The sequence below is a fragment of the Diadema antillarum genome, unplaced genomic scaffold, assembly GCF_040938485.1.
Source record: "Diadema antillarum isolate AM-2024a unplaced genomic scaffold, OU_Dant_1.0 seq00001366_RagTag, whole genome shotgun sequence".
NCBI lineage: Eukaryota > Metazoa > Echinodermata > Echinoidea > Diadematoida > Diadematidae > Diadema > Diadema antillarum.
In genome coordinates this window covers 184,070-207,421 of record NW_027272128.1, presented here as the reverse complement: position 1 = coordinate 207,421, position 23,352 = coordinate 184,070, and the positions used below count along the sequence as shown (strand labels likewise).

Sequence of the window (23,352 nt, the reverse complement as noted above, 5' to 3'; positions counted from 1 at the left end):
AGTGTCAAGGTTAGAATTTTCGTACGAAATTAATATCGATTAGGTGTCTTCATCACCTAAATTTTCTCCATGCCTTTTACACTACGAGCATCGCGTGGCATGATGGGTATTGTCATTATAATATTCATGATAGCAGAAATCGGCACTTTTCGACAGGCGCAGTTTTCTGCGCCTGTGCCTGACTGTATAAGCAAGGCATTCGACACTCTTGACCACACTATCCTCATACGTAAATTGCAGTGCCATGGAGTTATCATTCCACTGGAATGGTTCAAAGATTACTTATTGAATAGAAAGCAATATGTGTACTATGAATCTGTTAACTCTGAAGTATTACCTATACAATGTGGGGTCCCACAAGGATTCACATTGGGACCACGACTCTTTCTAGTGTATATAAATGATATTTCAAACTCATCGAAGTCACTGCAATATATTATGTTTGCCGATGACACCAATGTATTCTGTTCCAATTCTGATTCTCATTCGCTCCTAAGAACTCTCAATACTAAATTACCGAAATTATCTTCATGGTTTAAGAGTAATAGATTATCACTCAATTCGAGAAAGACAAATTTTATGTATTTTCATAATAGAAGAAGCATAAAAATGAAATGCAACATTTAGATATTGTGGTGAATGGTATATTATTGGAACAAAAAAGAAAGTGTCAAATTTCTCAGCACACTATATTATAATCTCTTTCTTTTCATGTTGTCTTTTTGTTTCTAATTATTTGGGTAGTCATGCAAGCCCACGAGGTTTTAGCTCACGAATCATGCAGCCTGCGACCCTACACCCTCAACAAAATCAGGTCCAAGAGCTTAGCACTACATTATTATAGGCCAGCTCGACAGGATGAACAGCGCCATCTACGACACCAATGATAATGTTGCTGCTGTTGTTGTTGTTGTTGTTGTTGTTGTTGTTGTTGTTGTGTTTGCTTGTGTTTTGAGGTCTTGCTCGTCTGCCGTAAGACATGCACTTTAGTGTCGAGGTAGCTGGATGACCCCATAATAGACGGTCTCATCACTTTGTATCATTTTAATCAACTTACTATCAAAATATTTGAATGCTGGGCCATGGGAGACCGAGTTTCCATTGGTGAGCGAAGATGAGACAGCGTCCTCCCGGGACGAATGCTGTATCTATTTTTTTTTTTCCATTTCCCGCGTCAAAGGTAAACTGCATCGTTATGACAGCGATACAGTTGTTTGTTTGTTTTTGTTTGTTTGTTTGTTTGTTAAGGTGAAGATTTACTTTATGGACTTGTTCATTGTAATATTAAGGAATTTATTTTTGCAAACCACTTCACTTTTCACAATTTGGATTACCATCGTCGCGTTAATGCTTCTCTGCTCGCAAAGAGGATCATTTTCCTTCCTCACTTATACTGCTAGGTACATGATAAAGTATACACTATGTAGAGATGGCTATTGTGAGTAAACACCATGCTGAGGAATTTGAACTCGGAGAGAATAATATCATGCTCTTTTTTTTTTTTTTTGCCATTGCTCACTACTATCTTAATATCTCAATATTTCCTGAAGAAAAATATTTTCTCCATAAATTTCAAATGAAATTAATGCTATAACGACAAAAAGAAAGACACATAAATAGGAAAGATGGGAAAGAGGATATAGGCCCTACGTGATCCAGCATTTTTAAGGCACGGTTTACAGCCTTTCTGCCATGTGCATTCTGACATTGTTAAATCAAAACCTGAATTCGCAAATGTAGCCATATTGATCACTGCAATGTGAGTCTTTTATTTCATTTCCCTCCATGGCTACACAATCTTGTCCCATTGCAGATCGTCCCCACGGCTGACCGGGCTCCCACATAGTACTCGATAGAGGTAACGTGCCACCGGCGTGCTCCCAAGTGTAGACTCCTTCGGTCGATCTGTCATTCAGGCCCGTCCAGGTCCTAGGGACGGGCGTGATTCCGTAGTGCGAGATGAGAACATTTACAAGACTGATCATCTCACTTTGCGTTTCTATGGCGACCAGATATCCTCCGAGGTCGCGGCATCTATCCCGGGCAACCTCCCAAGTCTGCTGGTCCTGGTGGTGGAGATAGCAGGAGTCTGGTGACGACGGATCGCCAGGACAGGCAACCTCTGGACAGCAAACAAAACAGAACAAACCAAAACGCACACCCGCGTGAAAACGTAAATACACGAGGATATCCAAAGACAACCAAAAAAAAAAACACAAACAAACAAACAACAAACAAACAAACAAACAAACAAAAACCCACCAACAGCAACAAGTACATAAATAAATGAACAAATATTAAGATCTTTTCATTTTTAAAGGATTCACATTGTAAGTTTGTTCACATAACAAAACAGGGTCTATACAACGAGGTATTTTTTCATTTTAAAAGATTCACATTTAAAGTCTGTTCTCATAACAAGATGGGGTCTATACAACGAGGTATTTTTATGATATTGTTGTTTTTGCCATTGATACACTGTTTCCTTGTATATAAAGTATCTTTCATCTATATTATCCAGGTTATTGATGAATAATAATAATCTTTGTTTAATAGTCGTATCTTTTTGATGCACAAATCCCATAGATACACGCATACTTAGTTACATGTATGATTATATGCATGCATACATACATTTTCTCAATTATAGTTGTCCATCAACCTCCAGATAACACTTTTCATTTTCTTCAACATTTCTTCCAGTCTACATACCTTCTTCACAACGTTTTCCAACAAATGATTTCGGGCACTTGCAGGTAAAGTGATCAAGAGTTTCACTGCAGATTCCTCCATTCAAACATGGATTAGGCACGCAATCTATTTTGAGTAGGGAAAACATCATGGTTAAACCAAGGAGGTACTAGGTTGGTTAAACACATCGAGGTCTTTGATGGTCGAAAGAAAACATTAATTTGTCAAAACTTTTCATTTTAATTTGTGTTAGGGTGCTGTACACGATTATCACGTGTATCATACATGTACAGTGAAAGCGACAAGATGCATTAATTATTGCGTCAGTCAGCAATATGATAGTCCGTAAGATCTACAGAGTAAGACTTGGAAGATACACTGAGGAAAACGTTCACAACTTAAACCTGGAATAACAACAGGTATCCCTTCTACGTATTATGTGCATAATGTCATGTGTGTGTTGGGGGATGGGTGTGGCGAGGTAAATGTAGATTACATTACAAGGAAATGAAAATAGAATTTCATGTTCACACATTAATCAGGCTCCGTTTATTCTTCCATATGGCACGATGTGCGTATAAAGACACTGTATTGCATATCCGTTGGCACTACTTGACCTGCAGCCCTGGGTAAGAGGTATACGAGGGTATACATAGGCTGCGGCAGTACTTGTACGTTTTTAACTACTCGAGTATATAGGGCAATACATTGTTTATTAAAGCAACCTTCAGTATATGTGGGAGGGAGTAAACAAATTCATAACTTACCGGGAGGGGCGCAGTAATAATTGGTCATTCCTATAGCTAATTCGCGGACTATGACGTCATAGTGGGGATGATCAGATGAGAAATATTTGGGTGTTGACCGAACAAAAGTGCCGGCTTTCTCGGAGAAAATCTCGGAACAAACATCTTCAAGGACCAATGGCACATTCTGACATATCTCTCCTTGTACTGTTGAAAGAATGTAACAAACAGTATCAGGTTAAAAACATCGTTTTGATAATACGCATACTGTATACATTAAACTTTTTAATGAAACAATGATGTTTTCATTATTACCAACTTGACAAAGAGTCGCCAGACATGAATATTTAGGTAAACGCAGATTCTGAAAAAGCAGACTTTAAGCTTAAAATGGTGTATAACTCGTTTTAAATGGACTTTCCTAACTTTTCTAAATACTGGAAAGGAAGCACAAACTCTTGAAAATGTGTATAGTGAGAAAAGTGGCGCTGAAGTATAGGAGCTATTTAGCAACACATAATCATACCCAATCACACTCTTTGCAATGAATGGGACAAAAAAAATAAGATGTAAAACTCCTCAAATAGCAACAATGAGGATATTATCAAATAATACTGAAATTGAGTATGCTCTATTATCACGTTCTATCCATGGGTAATATCATTTTTTTTTCAAGCAGTAGCATCAACTCTTCAAAATTTTTAGAGTCAAGATTGAAAAGTTTGTAGAGGGTTTTAAAGAAAACAAAATGGGGCTCCAAGAGACATCTAAACACACTACATACAAGTATTGTAGGAATATTGCTAAAACACAATTTTCCATTCGTTTTGTGATCCCGAACTGTAGAATTATGTAGAAGAAAAACACTACTGTTCTTCAAGGTAAAACAAATGAAAAACTCAGATTCACCAGAGGTAGACCTGTTTCCCATATTTTGAATCCTCACACGAAATCACTGCGTGCAACTTTTTGTTGGTTTTGCGATGCATGGTCATGTCAATGATAAATTTGATCGCAATGAAATCATTTCAAGTCCAGTCAAATATGGGATATTTGAGATTACGTTGACTACAACAGCAAAATAGAGTAACGAAAAAATATTGCATACTTTCATAAAATTACAAATGTTCCTTGTAATGTAGCAAGTAAGATAAGTCCTAACATTGACAACATCTTGTTTTGTTGATGAGGAAGTTGTTTTTTTTTTGTTGTAATGTTTGTGTGCGTGTGATTGAGTGTATGCTTGGGTTATTTGAATCAAAATTTACAAAGCCCGTTAATAAAGTGTGTGTGTGTGTGTGTGTGTGTGTGTGTGCGTGTGTGTGTACGTATGTTGTCACCGGTATTGCCTCACCCTGGAGGTCCTCAGTCTTTTAAAACTTTGTAGTGATATATTATCTCAAACATTTTGTAAGATTGAACATTCTTCCGAGACGTCGCCAAGTTCCCAACGTTGTTATTGAACCGGAAAAGGCGTTTACAGTGTCGCTGAAAGCACTGCTGTCATGCATGATTTTTTCCCCTTTGTCTGGAATGCTCATGGTAAGCATATATTCTGTGACATACCGATAACTTACCTATAAAATTCTTCATGCGGTAATGTTTAAAACGTACTGAAATAATCAAATCCAATTAAAGACCTATGTGCAAGATTTACGACACTGTGACCCCAGCGTAAAGACCAAGCTCGCTAGCTTTTCTGCCTGTTTTTTTTTTCCGGATGTCCAACACAGTACGAGGCGCTGTAAAATTGTTCATTTGTATGCATATCACAAATTCTGTTATATTTGCAGGTGCAGCCACAGAAAGATAACAAGCCCAGATGAGAACAAAAAGTCATAGAATCTTGCTATTGAAACTGTGTATATATTAAACCCCGTGATAAATATTTCGTTTTAAAAAGGTGCCAAAAGCACAAAATCCATAGTGTTATTCTCAAAATGAGCGTTAACATTTTTTTCCCCCAAGACGTTTTTTTTTTTTTTTTTAGCCCATTATGGGCTACCAATATGGGCCAAAAAATCTCCAGTCAACAAATTTTCACCACCTTTCGGAAAGGTCAACTTTTCATAATGTGTGTCTGTATAGGCCCTGTGTCATCTTATAATTCACTACATTTCATTTCAAGTAATATTTTATTTTCAATAGCACTTTTATTGATACAAGTTCAAGGAGAGAAAAAATGTAATACATATGAAACTAATGTCCAAAACAAATGTGTTATTGGTAAAGAGAGGCCCACGTAAAAGACAAGTTTGTAGAAGTGTGGATGGGCTACTCGAAAAATCGAACTCGAAATATAGGGGTAAAATAATATGAAGAAACAAAAGGCCAAACACAGGCAAAAGACGCTCCTGGTAAACAAAGACACGTAACAAACAGCAATAGAGAACGAGAAGGGGAGGTTATAGAGGGAGACGGAATTAAGGAAAGAAAAAGGATAAAGGATTTTTTTATAAAAATGTCAAGTTCGCTTCTTGTAAGAGTTGACTGTACGAGTGTAATTCGAATTTGGTTTCACCGCCTCAACAGTAAATCCCTGGACCTTTTGTACTGCATCACTTCCCCCTTTTTTTCAAAATTTTAATAACGAAAACTCACCTCCATTCAATGCCAGAATGTATATCACCGTTAAGATATGAATACCCTCTGAAAACTGCATCGCGGGCATCGAAGCGGTAATCACTTGAAACTAGATGATAAAAAAAGTTGGAAATATTATCCATATCTAATCATGTAAAAAAATTTTAGGTTTGGGAAGGGTCAACCTTGTGTATAGCTGGCGTAACGTGGGGGGGGGGGGATGACTTTGATTAAAGTATTAGTTCACACAGTCATATTCTAAGGATCTATGTATACAATATACTTCCTATATACACGAAATGGGGATTCCTAAAGATATGTACTTTTCCCTTGACTGAAGTAATCCTTTTGATATCTTCACGCTCTCGTTTCTTGTAAAGTTGAGTACAACTAAAAACCGCTGTTATTTAACTCTATGTTTTTGAATTTTACAAGTAGGAATGTTTTGGATATGTTGCGTCCATTTTTATCGTTGCATGGGAATCTGTGTGTCGACACAACATAGTTACTAAGATATAAGTCAGAATCTCGAATTAATGAAGCATCTGCGGAGGAAAAAAGATGATCTGCCGTGACAAATAGACCAAATTTACACTTATCTTATCTTGTTTGTATCAAAAAAGGGTATTATGGGGTACACGACTTAATGTGCTAGGGGGTTCACAACATGTAGCTATAGTAAAAGAGATAAATAACTCAAACTGAAATGATCATATTATAGAAAGTGTAACGAAGAGGCAATCATTTCTCGATTTGGATATAGGACATGGCAAAGAAAGAAAGAAAAAGGACATCAGATTCTGTGTTTGAAAAAAAAATGCTACAAAACAAAATAGAATGATAAAACATGAGGGACGAATAATGGATGTTATACCTTTTGTAACTCCTGGTTCAGTTGTTACACAGAGAGAAGAACTAGACGCCAATCTCATCGTACCGCACACGCCAAACGTTACCACGCTAATGAAAAGTGTGGTACGCCAGCTAGCATTACAGTTTCCAATCAGCTTCGACCTTGAACAGGCTTTTGAAATATTACTCCGCTCCGACGATATACCGGGTGTCCCAAAAAAAGCGGAACGGTGGATTTTCAGTACCTTGCGTTTTAAAAGTGATATATTTTTTGACATCATTAGAAAGAGCATCTTCCGCAGAAGACTATGATACCAAAATCATTAAATTTGGTTCAGTATTTTTTATTCTACGCCAATTTCTGTAAATGCAGTCATTTTCAATTTTTTGCGACTTATGAGATAATAATTTGGGTGCGACACGCGTTCCATACGGTGAATTGTGTAAGCTCGTTGATCCATGTCAACAAAAGATAACGCTTTCATATTTGGAGCGCACACACACACAGACACACACACACTGTTTTTTCCTGGCCCGTGCCCAATGTGAAAGCTGTATCTTTTGTTGACATGGATCACCGAGCTTACACAATATTCACCGTATGGATCGCGTGTCGCACTCAAATTATTATCTCATAAGTCGCAAAAATCCGGCGAAATTTGACAATGATTGCATTTTCAGAAATTGGCGTAGAATAAAAAGTACTAAACCAAATTTAATGATTTGGGTATCATAGTCTTTTGCGGAAGATGCTCTTTCTAATGATGCCAAAAGATATATAACTTTCAGACCGCAAGGTACTGAAAATCCACCGTTCCGCTTTTTTTGGGACACCCGGTATAGTGAGCGATCGCATTAAAAGTGTGTGATACACATGTATAATAACTCACTGCGATTAGGATTGCTTGTTATTAGGCCTTAGTCTCTTACAATTAGTCTTTCTCCTTTCTTTGAATATTGATTTTATTCGTACTTTTTGAATGAAAATTGAATGACATAATTATAGGCCTAATACTTAATAATTGTTAGACTTCAAATCCCGAAACGTAAATTCTTCATCGTTCAGGAGGGAGACATTTCTCCATCAACCAACCTCCATCCCCCCCCCTTCACAAACACACACATGTCCATTACTTAATAGTAAAGACAAACTGCATAAACAAGAGACGATAGATTAATCAAATCATTCATTTCTAACATTTCTCTTACCCGCCTTGTTAAACTTGATAAACATAGTCAAACCATTCCGTGAAGAGTGCGTATTTGTAGCGTCGTGAAACGTGAGAAAAAAGACAAGAAGTTGCAAAAGTTGTTGTATGCAAAAGGTGTAGGCCCCTAACACGCCATCTCCTGAATGATTAATATAATAATTTATAATTGATAATCAATACATAAACCTCGTCCTTGGAGTATAAACGCTCTAGTAGTAGTAGTACTATGCTCTTGCCTGACATTGAAATTTTGAGAGTGGTCCTGATGCTAGATGGACTTTGCTTAATGGAATACAGTCAAAATGAATATAAATCATTTAAAAAGGATAATATGATTGCTTATAAATATTTACAAGCCAAATCGTGCCTCGATCTCATCTTTTTGATTGAAGGTTTAAGCATTCAATGTCAAATGAACAGACATCACAGTGACGGTCCCCTTCGTGTATTACACACACACACACACACACACACACACACACACACACACACACACACACACCTATTACGTGCGTAACCTTCAGGAAATTCGTTCATTTTTACTATGCTCTTGCCTGACATTGAAATTTTGAGAGTGGTCCTGATACTAGATGGACTTTGCTTAATGGAATACAGTCAAAATGAATATAAATCATTTAAAAAGGATAATATGATTGCTTATAAATATTTACAAGCCAAATCGTGCCTCGACACCCATCTTTTTGATTGAAGGTTTAAGCATTCAATGTCAAATGAACATACATCACAGTGACGGTCCCCTTCGTGTATTACACACACACACACACACACACACACACACACACACACACACACACACACACACACCTATTACGTGCGTAACCTTCAGGAAATTCGTTCATTTTTACTATGCTCTTGCCTGACATTGAAATTTTGAGAGTGGTCCTGATACTAGATGGACTTTGCTTAATGGAATACAGTCAAAATGAATATAAATCATTTAAAAAGGATAATATGATTGCTTATAAATATTTACAAGCCAAATCGTGCCTCGACACCCATCTTTTTGATTGAAGGTTTAAGCATTCAATGTCAAATGAACATACATCACAGTGACGGTCCCCTTCGTGTATTACACACACACACACACACACACACACACACACACACACACACACACCTATTACGTGCGTAACCTTCAGGAAATTCGTTCATTATTTTAATTCATCACCTCCCTACAAGAGAGTATACTGAAGCAAGAAGCTCCAATTTTATAATACAACGTACTGTGTTTGAAGAATTGCCATCTCTGGAAGAATGGTCATTTCTTCAAGTACCTGTAATACAACTCCAGAGTTTTCCATCCTCCCTATTTCTCTCTCTTTACAAGATAGAGCTTACAACCGATTTATATCTATGCAAGTATATTACATTCCTTATTGGCATGACGATTGAGTAACATTATTCCGCTTTTCAGCTTTCCCTGACAGTGACACCTTGAGAGCGATCTTGATACCAGATGGACTTTTATTAATGAAATACTGTCAAAACGAATATAAATCATTTAAAAAGGATAATATGATTGCTTATAAATATTTACAAGCCAAATCGTGCCTCGACACCCATCTTTTTGATTGAAGGTTTAAGCATTCAATGTCAAATGAACAGACATCACAGTGACGGTCCCCTTCGTGTATTACACACACACACACACACACACACACACACACACACACACACACACACACCTATTACGTGCGTAACCTTCAGGAAATTCGTTCATTTTTACTATGCTCTTGCCTGACATTGAAATTTTGAGTGGTCCTGATACTAGATGGACTTTGCTTAATGGAATACAGTCAAAATGAATATAAATCATTTAAAAAGGATAATATGATTGCTTATAAATATTTACAAGCCAAATCGTGCCTCGACACCCATCTTTTTGATTGAAGGTTTAAGCATTCAATGTCAAATGAACATACATCACAGTGACGGTCCCCTTCGTGTATTACACACACACACACACACACACACACACACACACCTATTACGTGCGTAACCTTCAGGAAATTCGTTCATTATTTTAATTCATCACCTCCCTACAAGAGAGTATACTGAAGCAAGAAGCTCCAATTTTATAATACAACGTACTGTGTTTGAAGAATTGCCATCTCTGGAAGAATGGTCATTTCTTCAAGTACCTGTAATACAACTCCAGAGTTTTCCATCCTCCCTATTTCTCTCTCTTTACAAGATAGAGCTTACAACCGATTTATATCTATGCAAGTATATTACATTCCTTATTGGCATGACGATTGAGTAACATTATTCCGCTTTTCAGCTTTCCCTGACAGTGACACCTTGAGAGCGATCTTGATACCAGATGGACTTTTATTAATGAAATACTGTCAAAACGAATATGCATTGATCTAAAAGGATTCCTATCAAATATTTATAAAGCCACAAGTGCCTCAATATCAGTCCCTTTGATTAAAAGTTTACACATTCAAAGTCAAATGAACAAACCACAGTCACTGTTGTTTTCGTGTGCAAGAGAAGAATTATATATTTTATTGAGAAATAAAGAATCATTTAAGGAGGTTATTTCATCATAAAGCCTAGAGCCCTTTCCGTAAGTCGCTGGCAATTTGGCACTTTAAGTACACCTGAAGCACACAGACAAACACAAGAAAGATTTGATTTTTTTAACAATCTCCCGAAAAGCGAGGTATAAGATATACTGAAGCAAGAACCTCTATATTTACTGTGCTTGAAGAATGGTCATATTTTAAAGTACTTGTGATATAAATGCAGGGTTTTTTTCTCATTTTCTCTCTCTCTCTCTCTTTCTCTCTCATGGTAGGACAGAGCTTGTAGCCTACTATATCTATATGATTTCTCAAATACAACTTTTAAATCCGTGCCGTATATGACTAAAGTACAAGGAGTTCTGCTTCAACACCGTTTTCAATAAATGCTAATTCCATTATTTCAGTTAAGAGAAACGATTTTAACATATTATATTGTATTATGAAACATCACCTAAAACATTACAAGATATGAAAAAATAGATTGACTTTAAGTTGATACTTGTCTGGTTGGCAGACGAATAACGAACGCAATATAAAGTAGGCCTACAGTGAAAGAAGTAGTGACATGACGAAGTAAATAAACGTAATCATGGCAGGTATCATGTGGGAATTGGTAGGTGTGTGTTTTAAATGCACACCCTTATACCATGTACATGCTTATTTTGTTCAAGTGCTGTGCTCTTGTGTGTGTGTGTGTGTGTGTGTGTGTGTGATTTTTTTTTTTCATAATCTACAGACTTCACATTCTTTTCAAACTATTCGATGGAGACTGCCGATCAGATATTAAGTGGAGGACCATTGGAGAGGGACGGGGCTATAAAGCAATTTATAAGCTGATAGCAGAGGCTGCAACTTTGTGCGATAACAACTTTCAGATACTGTGCATATTGCGTAATTACACGTACAGATCAGAAGGTTGTTGTTATAACTGTCTTGTCATTGACATGTCAGTGTTCAACATAAAATCCAAGATTCCTGAAACTTGATATACCTATTAACATCCATGCGTTGTATTTGATTGCCGAAAAGATGACAAACACACAAAAACGAAGTACATTTGTATAATGTATACTACAGAATTGTGTTCAAGTAATAAAACCTTTCTTCTGACGTATATTTGTTTGTTCATTTTCCATCTGAGAAGATGGCTGGATAGCCCATATTCAGCTACGTTAAGCTGGTCTTCCATGGGGTCCAGTTGGATGTGATGAGGTGGGACCACTTCACCGGGTTAAACACCCTGCTCTTTGCGATGAATGAATGAAGCGGGATCTTTTACGTGCATGAGTTGTTACTCTTTCATACACGGGACCTCCATTTCATGTCCTATCCAATCAAAGTAGAATATCGTCTTGTAACTCTGCATAATCTCGCACTGCATAACGAGAGCTTCGTTTGATATTTTATTAATGATGTGAAAAGTCGCAACGAATGAATCCATTTCCAGTGTTTTCTTTTATATAAACCCACTGAGGACGGTTTGATTTGCTACAACACGCATTTCCCATTGACACCTGCCCGAGTATACTCGGGACTCGTCCTCAAAGGCTCTTGATATATGATATATATATATATAATCTATATGGCAGTGTATACAACCACACGCGTGTGTCTTTACCATCCAACCACACGAGTGTGATTGTAGCCATGGCCACAGTTGCTGGATACAGCCACACTCGTGTGTAATGTACGTGTACATGTACAGTGTATACATATCCACACACACACGAATAAGAATATGATTGATGTTTTACTGAAAGTTATAAGGCCCATGCACTCTGTGTTTTATCATTCAAGTTCAGCCTGTTGCAGGCACGCCGAAACTTTCTCTCTTCGATAAAACACCCAACTTTGTTAAAAACCGTATGTTGATTCACCATTGTTAAGGTGGGTTTTTTTTTCTCTCTCTTTTTAATGATGTGTTTGATTATGGGCCCTCCATTCATTCATTTATTTCTGATTTCATCTCATTTTTTTTTTCACTTGCCAGAATTGTTTAGTCTTGAGCAGACTTTTTAGATCAGCTTAATTGCCATATTTTATGTTTCTCTGTTCTGTGACATGTGAAATATGAAATTTGGTAGTTTGAACAATTTTATTGCTACGAAACTAGTGTTTTGTATAATTCATTGCAATAGTATTTTTTATGAATGTATATTGATTTATTTTTTGTAATAGAGAGTAAATAGTATTTTAATTTTTGTGATGAAAAATGATAATGTATGATTATGATAAGGATAATTTCAGGTAATAAGAAGAGGTTGAAGGAGGGAAAGTGATGATAATGATGGTAAAGTTTATAAGGAGGGAGAAAAAAGATGAGTAGATGAAAAGAAAGTTGATTTTTTAGTAAGGTTATTTACTAAACAAAAGAGATTATTTATGGAAACAAGAACAGAGATGTGAATAATTGTATTTTTTGGGGGGGTTAATGGTAAAGGTTGATTTTATTGTGCAATAGTTAATATTTCTAATGTATGTTTGTATATTTGAATGTATTCATGATGATCTTTGTAAAATATCCGCAATTCAGCATCCTGGCTGCAAGAGATGTTATTTAATAAATACCTTTCAATCAAAATATAATATTTCAAAATTGTGATGACCTTAAAACTTTCGTCTCAATGCAGAAACTGTTGATAGGAAAAACAAAGTTCATTCTGTCGATCTTGACACTGTTCAGTCAATATCCGAATTCGCAAATGTAGCTTCTTCTTTTATTGCAGGCAGAATCGAACAGGAAATTTCCATTGTAGAGTACACAGTCTTGATCGGCAGCAAAGTCTGCCCAAGGCTGCCCTGGCATCCACATTCTACTCGAGAGGGGTAAGTTACCACCTACTTGCTCCCATGTGTACACTCCTTCGATCAATCTGTCATTCAGGCCTGTCCACGTTGTTGGGTAGACGGTAGTGACGTTGTGCAAGATGAAAACCTCCTCTCGGATAGTGGACAGCTCACTTGGCGTCTCTATGGCAACCAAGTATCCTCCCAGATCATCGCATCTATCCCGTGCCACATCCCAGGTCTGTCTGTTCTGGCGGTAGAGATAGCAGGAGTCTGGGGACGAGTCATCTCCAGGGCAAACGAGTTCTGGAAATAAATATATAAATGGCAAAACAAGATACATACTTCGCGTGGTAATGCCGCCACATTCAAGCAAAAATGCATTAGAATAGAAAATAACAGGCACACAAAAAGATTAAATGATCCCTGTACATTTATTGCTGAAATGGCAAAACATATAAAACCGTTTTTATAACTTGGAGCTCTTTTACTTATAGGCACTCCGTTTCTTTTATGGCATACAGGGTCATTCTCAAAATACTGACATGAAAGTGTAATGCACTCTTTATTGTATTTACAGGCCCACCAGCACACACGCACAGACACACACAGACACACACAGACACACACACACACACACACACACAAACAAACAGACACATGTTGTATAAACTGTATAGGATTGTAAAGAGTTTTATCGCAAAATGACCTAAGCGCCATCTTTAAACATTTCAAAGTAAGGCCATCATCAGATAGAGCAAAATCAAACCTTTCCACTAAAACCTCACTTGTGACATAACAAGGAATATTCTAGAAGGCAGGATTAAAAATATCCTGATTTTTTTATCATTTTCTTTGTTTTTAGCAGCTTTAAGCGCAAATATCTCAATTTAAAAGGAATGGAGTTAGTTCTGTATATATTGTATACATGATTGTATAAACACAAACTTATGAATATATATAGTACAAAGAAAAATACATTTATAATATGATACATACACTCTTAAAACATCTGAGTCAGAACTGACCCGGAACTGGGTCCGTTGGGGTCACACACCGTTCCGGGTCAGAAATGACCAGGGATGAGGTCAGATATGACCCATTCAGAGTCATGAATTGGGTCAGGGTGACTCCATTCGGGGTCTTCATGACCAAATTCCAAGTCATTTTTGACCCGGAACGGTATGTGACCCCAACGGACCCAGTTCCGGGTCAGTTCTGACTCGGATGTTTTAAGAGTGTATAATCGCTAAATACAGACACATTTGATAACCGTGTTGAATAAAACAAAAATACACCCTACTAGCATGTATCAATGTCAACGTACCCACTTCACACATAGCTCCGATGAATGACCTCGGGCACTTGCAGATGAATTCCCCTACAGTCTCAAAATAGGTCCCGCCATTCATACATGGATTAGGAAGGCAATCTGTTGGTATAGTGAACAAGTCGTCGTAAATGTATGTTATCTTCTGCTTCTGGCAAAACTATGTCTCAAATTATGAGAGCGAATTTGTTTTTGTGTGAACGCGTTATTTCCAATCAGAAGATCATTCCATAGAGCTTAGAGTTTGCATTGACTTAATTAAGACATTATACATTTTTGATCTGTCAACCAACAAACAAAGAGGTGTTTTGAAGTGACATTATCTATAGCTTAAAGTTTAATGTGACACGTCATGTCAAAAGCAGCCACAGTCTGAATTTTCACTTTACAAAAAAGTCACTTTATATTTCATTGCCTAAGCCTTCTGGTGATGTATCATTGATATTCAGAGATATTTCCGATCGAATGGAAAATGAAAAAATGGGAAAAATGGAAATAGGAAAAACTTAAGGAGAAAATCGCTCCAAAAAATGCTCCCGGTTTCTCCTTTGTTTCGAGATTGTTCACCTTCCGGCACCGAAATCATTGCGTGCATACATTTTTCGTTTCTTAAAAAAAACATTTATGCACTCTGCACTTTAAACTCTAGTCACCTGACCACTGAGGTACTACCATCTTTGAGAGGGTGTCGTCTACCTCTGGGGGTAAATACAAACTATATAAGAGAAACAAAAATAACTTTTATCTCTCTCTATCTCTCTCTTTGCGCTGTTCTCACATAAACATCTCAAATAAACATTAAGGGGTTCTCTTGAAGAGTTTATTGGAGAGTCTTGTAGAAATTGCTGAAGTTCCCATGTAGGAATCCTCTGCCAGCAGCACAGCGTACCACTCACCCGTTGGACTCCGACCCGTGCTCGTGGCCTTGAGAAAGCTCCGATCCGTCATCCCTTCCCGTGCACATAGTGTTTTCATAAGAGAACAAAATGAAAAGGGTGGTTTTTTTTCTACCATTTGTTTGTTTGTTTGTTTGTTTGTTTTTCGTGTAAGTATGCAAACATGTGTCGATGTGGAGTTATGTGCCTGTGTTGTTACATAGATTAATGACGTTTTTTATTATTCTTTTCTATGAATGATTTTATCAAATACTTTGGTATGGTTGTATAGCAACAAGGAAAAAAAATCTACTGTTCAACCGTCTCAACACTATAATCATAAAGGTGCCAACAATATCCATGATGGAAAATTGAGGAATTAATATTGAAACGCAAATTCATACAGTAAACCAACACCATCAAATTACTTATAGGCCAACATATATTGTATACTATAATAATCTGCTGCCGAATGAATATGATTAAAATCCTTTTCTTTCTTTTACAACAGAATTATTTCCCTCCCGCATATAACTCAAAGTCTAAGTCAGGTAAAGAAAAAGAGTTATATGACTCTTAAAACTCAACTCAACAGCGGCGCTATTTATACTTTCCCAGTAGTGAGTCCATTTATCAATGCATGAGCGTGCTATGACATTTGTTCCTGCGACAATTTCTCCGATGATGTTTCTACATAGTGAGCCAAACATGTAACCTTATGATTACCCTAATCCTAATCCTCGCACCAATCATAAAACCCCAAATGCTATCAACATCCTCGCCCTAAACCTAAGTCCTTAGAGAAAATAACACCGACGCAATTGCCGCAGGATCAAAATGTAGTGTCATCAGTTGCCATAATTTACCGGGAAAAGTCATAAATTATTTCATTTTTTTTCTTCACTTTTTTCAGTATTCCCGTAAAATCAGGGCGAGAAACTCCTTGTTGGTTTTGTGATGCGCGGTAACATTATGCGAAAGGAATATAATTTAATGAATAATCAATTGGTAGGTGTTACGAAATAACAATGTGGGGAAAGTGAACTAACCGCTACTTGGTAAATTCTGCACACTCTCATTCCCGCACAACCTCAATGGTTGATGGCACTGTTTGGGCCTCTTCCACCGTAGGAAACCTCTTTCCAAGCCGTGTGTCATGCTGCATCGCGTTTGGCGGCAAGACGACGACGAGTCTACGCAAATGGCTCCTAAATTTACGAATGGGGGATTCAAGTATTAATTGATAATACATGTGATTATTAAAGTGATCTTTTGTTTCGTTTCTTTGCTTGTTTATTTAGTTATTGCACACAACACGCACACACAAACATACATTTGTTTTAACCATCTAAAGTAAGTCCATCATCAGACAGAGCAAAACAAACCATTTTTTTATTTTTGTTTTTAGTGATATCTCATTTGTATATAGGGAATATGAACAGGGTGTAGACCTATGCTTGAATGCAGGGCAGACAAATTTAACAAAAATTCAACCCATTTTTTCCCCAGAAAACATGCATTTTTAGACTTTTTAGTGGCATACGCGTCATTATTCCTTACGGGTTTTTTTTTTTTCTGGAAGCGGCAAGTGAAGTGCTCTTTTCATCATTCTTTCAAAAGTTATTAGAGTTGAAAGTGAAGCGTGTGTACAAGGTTTGTAAGAAATAAAGAGGGGACTCCAAAAAAACACACCTTAAATCACACTATTCTACAAAAATGGCTAAAACACAATTTTCTGTTCATTTTAAAACTTTTACAACTTTATCATAATGTAAAAGAAAGCTTGCCTTTTAAAAAATTATGAAAAATTCAAGATTTGCTAGGTTGACCCATTTTGCCTATTTTCAGTCCTCACACAAAATCAGTGCGTGCGACTTTTTGTTGGTTTTGTGATGTGCAGTCACATAATAATCAAAGTCCACCGTTGATCGCAGGAACGTAACATGATTATGCAGACATTAAACGCTCAAGACTGACCTGACAGGAGTATGGCTGCCAGGAGAATAAAGCCCATGTTCCTCTGGTTTGGAGTCTTTGTAAAAAATGTTCAAGAATAATCCGACGGCAGAAAATAAATTTGACGATAAAAGCTGTGTCGACCAAGACAAAAAAAAATTGCAAAAACAGTGACGGAGACGATCGAATTAGACAACACGGTAATGCAAACCGCCCTTGTGGGATATCCTTTGCTTTATACCTGACTACTATTTGAAAATAACCTGTTGTGTTGCTTATACCTTCCTATATACTTTCCTACCACATGCGGTTTTTTTTTCCCCATTTCTGGGTATATGGGCAAGTAAGGTTATTGCTGCTATTTTGGTTCTTTAAGGTCTGTATATCTTTTTAGTTAATGCACTTTGGAAAAAAACACAAAAAAGCAACCCCCCCCCCAAAAAAAAAAAAAAAAAAAAACAAAAAAAAAACTATACTGTAAAACGAGGTATGTTCGCGTGCATTCTAATTTCGCGAATTCTGCGAGCGCCAGCGTTCGCGAAATTAGATTGCAGAGGGAAGTTTAGCCTACACAATATGCATTGGATGCCAGTGGCAATTCGCGAAATTTCATACCGCGAGAAAGGCCGTCGGCTCGAATTCGCGAAATTTTCATGCCGCGAATATATCGTATTTTACAGATATGCAATTACCGGCGTGAAGTCCAGGGCCCTGTTTCATAAAGCTGTTCGTAAAGATACGAACAACTTACGAGCGACTGGTGATCAGTTCTGATGTGCTATACTTATCAGAATCTCCATAATTCAGCACGCAAGAACTGATCACCAGTCGCTCGCCGTAAGTCGTTCGTAACTTTACGAACAGCTTTATGAAGCACCCCCGTGATCCATTTCGTGACATCACCATAGCAACAATTTCTCCGTTGCTTATTAAAGGCAGAAAGGGCAAGTACAGAACCTTTTAAGCTAATTAATTACTTAAAAAACATCCAAGGGAGGGTGTACATCCTGTGTTTCAACTAATTTTAAGACGCCTTTAGATATCTATGCATGGGATTTATTACTGCATTATAGCCGTAGAGGTTTCCAATGTAGGACGAATTCTATACAGTATAACAAAATCTTGAAAGCTAATATCATTCCTCTTCTTTTGATGCATTTGTGACTTCCGCTATTTTTTTCTCAATATCGTTATGGTAATAGCACATAAAGACTATAAGTATGGAGCAATGTAAAATGAAAACAAGAACTCAATGGTTGTTGCTTGCTGAAGGTGAATGGTCAAATGGTGCGACTATAGAAAACGTATTGACGTATTAGTGTACAGTGACATCACGTAATATTTCAAGTTATCGTTCAAAGATGTCTTTACGTTGGGATATCTGAGTTCAACATTTTCTATTCTCTCGCAACTGCAGCCACTTGATGCTGTTGCTATGGCAGTCTTGTTGTTGTTGTTTTTCCGTGCAATTCATTTTTTTTTTTTCTGAGGATCTATCCCCATAAGCATCTGCTTGGAATCCGTGAATATTGCTCCGCAATGATTGTGACATACTTTAGACAGATGTTCATGTTGGATCATGTAACGTTACCATAGGGTTGATATACTGTATTCATAAAATGTTTTATTTATGCTTTTATGTTACAAATACAACACAATATGATTTGTGTAGAAGCTTAATAAATCAAATGAATTAAAAAACAAAATGATGGAGCAGCATAATTTCTGACTCAGGGTCACTTATTGTGTATCGATGTCATACATGTAACAAGATTATCTGCATATTAAGAACAAAAGAGAAATTAATACAGGGGACTGTCATCACAAGCAGAACTTGACGTGGATGAGGCAGACTTGTAAGATTATCACAACACCAATATACCTATACACGCAAAACTCTCAATTTTAACGTTGTATACCAAACACGTATTCCTGAAGAACAGTGACTGCAGCGTGTTCAAATAAAGAAAAGACGCAACATCATTGACTACATAGCATTGGTGTTACTGGTAAGAGTCTATGTGAAATTATTATCAATCACAGTATTTTCTGGTATTACATTCTACTTCATTCCTACATTATAAGTTATTATTAATTCTACCTTTCTAATCAAATTATAATTACCCACAGATATAATTTTGTAACTTGGTTACATAAAGTTTGCCGTCACAAACCTGGAAACAGTAACAAAAATAATGCACTGCAACGTTCACTGATGTATGTATGATGTTTGAATCACTTACACCTCAACAGATCTTTCATAATCATTTGAAATATTTTCATGGTTTATTAGCAGCATCGCCCGGGACAACAGCTAAAAACACCTGAACAGGTTTAGTTGACAGGGCTTGCCCACTAGTCAGCCGGCTTTGGTTGTTGTAGACTGCATGCAAGTATGTAGGCCTACACACATCCGCTATAAAATCGGAGCTCCAAGGTTTCTACATAACTTGTAATATACGGTTAACTAAGAGGCTGTTACAAGTGTATTAATTAACTGTATAAGTTTTTTTTTTCTTGTAATCTGTGAATTTACACAAAGTGTTTTTTTTTCTTTGAATTTTATATTAATAAAGGAGTGATTATTCTGTTGAAACATTGATTGCCTGGCTAATTCTGTCCCGATGTGCTATGCTTCGGATAGACACTTTGGTAAACTGCAATTCTGTGACACCTGGCATCAATCTTACACAAGACAAGAAGAAAGAGACAACACAAAATCCAAGGTATAACATCTGTACGGCATAGTACACTTTTTTTTTCTTTTTACACAAACTATGAAAAAAACCCCACCTTAATATACATGATGAAAAGTATCAAAAGAGATTAAAAAATGAGAATGAAATAAAAGTGTTCATGCACGGTGTATACAGATATTTAAGGAAACCATACATGGAAATAATACATGTACTTTATTTGTGCATACAAGTGAGTATAGCATTATCAACGCCCTCTCACAATACATGTCATACTTTTGAGTGCAAATGAATTTCAAACTATTTACCACGCATGTTTAATGGTTGACAGGTAAACGTGTCATGGTAACCTGGATCAACTCCTCGCTTTCAATGCACAAGTACGAATTAGCAGGGACATCAAAAAGTCCTGACCAGTGTGATCATCTGAGGTAAGATTGGTATTTGAACAATTGACAAACGTAAGTCCTTCTTGCAACATCTTCTGGACTTGTACCATTTAACAACATCTCACAGCACTTTTTTTTTTTTAAATCTAACAATTGTCTGAGATAAAATGGCAATGCCCTAAATAGGCAAACATTTTGTGTTTGATATGTGATCTTAGTCTATTCTAATGATTTCAAATAACAAAGTTCATCAAGTTTTATCAAGATTATAATATTCACTAAACATGCAAAGTATACGATCCACAGCTGATTTCGAAGTGAAGTTTCTTTTCTAGAAGGTGTAATAAATTCCCTGTAATCATAAGATCAGTTTGAATTGAGCCTACAGATATCAAGTTAAACATCCGAATTATACAACACCTGACCGAATAGGCAAGAACAGATACAATGTACTCGTGAATATATGGTGTCGATATGTGTGCATGAACAAAGCAGCGACACAGGTTGGTTTTGTTATCAGCAGTCTAAAGCTATGAGTCAAAAAAGAGTGCAAGAATCTTCCTGTGTCGCCAAGAGTTGATTGTTTAAACAAGTTTGAGGTAAAGTTACTAGTACTAGCTAGATAACAGCTTTTGTTTTCGTGGGAAATTCTTTGCATACATCAATTCTGTTTGATTTTTCTGGGTCATTATTCATCACTGTATTGATGCTGACTGTCGGCAGCTGACATAGAGACAATACTAGTACATATTTAATTTAATTCAATTAATGTTTTTTTTTGCTGAATTATTTTAGTGACAGGCAGCTACATGTATCTGTACTTACAAATGCTTCTTCTTTTTTTTTTTTTGGGGGGGGGGTCTACTTAATAATCAAACATGATTGTTATGATAATTTCTGCCACAATAATACACGGCATACAAAGTCATTGACTCCATCTGTAAAACTAGACTAGTAGATTTGTAATTTTGTCGTAATACCAAAAAAAATTATTCAATTTAACTTAATAAAGACCCTCTATGGTTCAAAATTGATAGGAGGTTTCCAAATAGCGTTTTCTTCAATACCCAAGTGTTCTCGCCAATTTTTCTAAAATTTGCATGCAAAAGGGATTGGCTGTCTTTAACATCCCATAGGAGTACTCCATAATAGGGTAAGGAAAAATGTATAAACACACAAAATATGTGTGTCTACTCTGATTTTTAAAGAATCTATTGATCTATTCATTTATACACTTATTTATATATTTAGTTAGTTATTTAGTCATTTATTCATTGATTGATTGATATGGTTAATTTAGCATCTTTTTTAACAAAACTTTTAGCATGTTCAGGTAAAAAACATAAAGTGAGTAGTTTCTGTGACTTTGTGTATTTTTCTGGGATTATTTATTTTTACACATTCTTCTCCAGTTTCCTTCATCTCTCCAAAGAATTTAATGAATAGAAATTACACATTTCACAGCTGTATAATCAAGGTAATATGGAAAGCTACAGAGGCAGAACAACTAGTCCCTCTGGCCTTACTCTGGGATCAATGTGCAGTCAAGCATGTAAGCAAATTTCTGATTGCATTCAGCTGGATTTATTACCTTTTGGAGCAAAAGTCACTTATCAATGCCTAATTTTTTCAATTTTCTCAGAAGAATATCAATCCTTTCAAGAGTTTACTACTGTAAATATCAATATTTTCACTCAATTAAATTTTTTAGCTGAGTGGCTCAAAAACATATTTGTGGGTTCTTGAATTCGCACTGCGCAATAAGCCATTCAAACTGTGCAGAGAAATTTGTGAAGTATTTTCGCAGTTTTAGAATCTGCGCTAGCAAGAGGTAGCTCAAAATATGCACAAAATTAATACATCCCGAAAATTTCTGCATTTACATTATATAAGACTACTACAAAAAAGAGCACATTTCTGTAAAAAGAAAAGCCATGTCTAGTGAAAAATGGATTTAGCACCTTTTGAAAAGGAACCTGCATATACAATTGTATGTATACACTAATCATGTATTTATAAGCCTACAGGAAAATTTTTAAAGACACAGAGCTGTACATAGTAAATTCATACATACTTGCACACTGGATAAATGTTCATTTTGTCACAATCACTCGCACAATACCTGTTCTTGATGAGTCTTTTGCCTACTGGATCTATAGGCTTCTTTCGATCAAATGCTGTGAGAGAGTTGTCTTCCCACTAGCCAACGTAGCTGGCGCACGCTGATCTGAGAGAATGGGATCGTATATTGAGGAAAGCGAGTATTGCTCCAGCTCTCTCAAATGGGTGTGCAGCAGCTACGTCGGCTAGTGGGAAAACAACCCTTTCACGGTGTTCGATCTGAAGAAGCCTACAGATCCAGTAGGCAAAAGTCAGAACTGGTATTTTGCAACAGATTGTGACAAAATGAACGTTTATCCAGTTGAATCTTTTCAGCGATTCTTGCATACAGTACTTTGTGCATCTTTTCAGCGATTCTTGCATACAGTACTTTGTGCATGGTTCAGAGATGCAAAATATCTTACCACAAACGACAAAAATAATACATGATGTACCATCAACATTTCAAATCCAATATAAGTCACCTTGCTTTGCAAAGTTATAGGGAAAAAATTATCTTCATAATTGCTGAGATGGTATAAAAATACACTGTAATACATGATGAATTATTGCAAAATAATACA

General features: G+C 36.6%; 1 protein-coding gene across 1 annotated transcript; it reads right to left on the bottom strand.

The window, feature by feature from the left end:
* Positions 1-1,715: 1,715 nt before the first annotated feature.
* Positions 1,716-15,700, bottom strand: LOC139708684 (lithostathine-1-alpha-like). The gene is made up of 3 exons (XM_071620618.1): positions 15,649-15,700; positions 13,478-13,728; positions 1,716-2,120 (listed from the first exon to the last, which is right to left on the bottom strand). Exons 1-3 carry the CDS (start codon positions 15,698-15,700, stop codon positions 1,716-1,718), a joined length of 708 nt encoding a protein of 235 aa, XP_071476719.1.
* Positions 15,701-23,352: the final 7,652 nt, after the last annotated feature.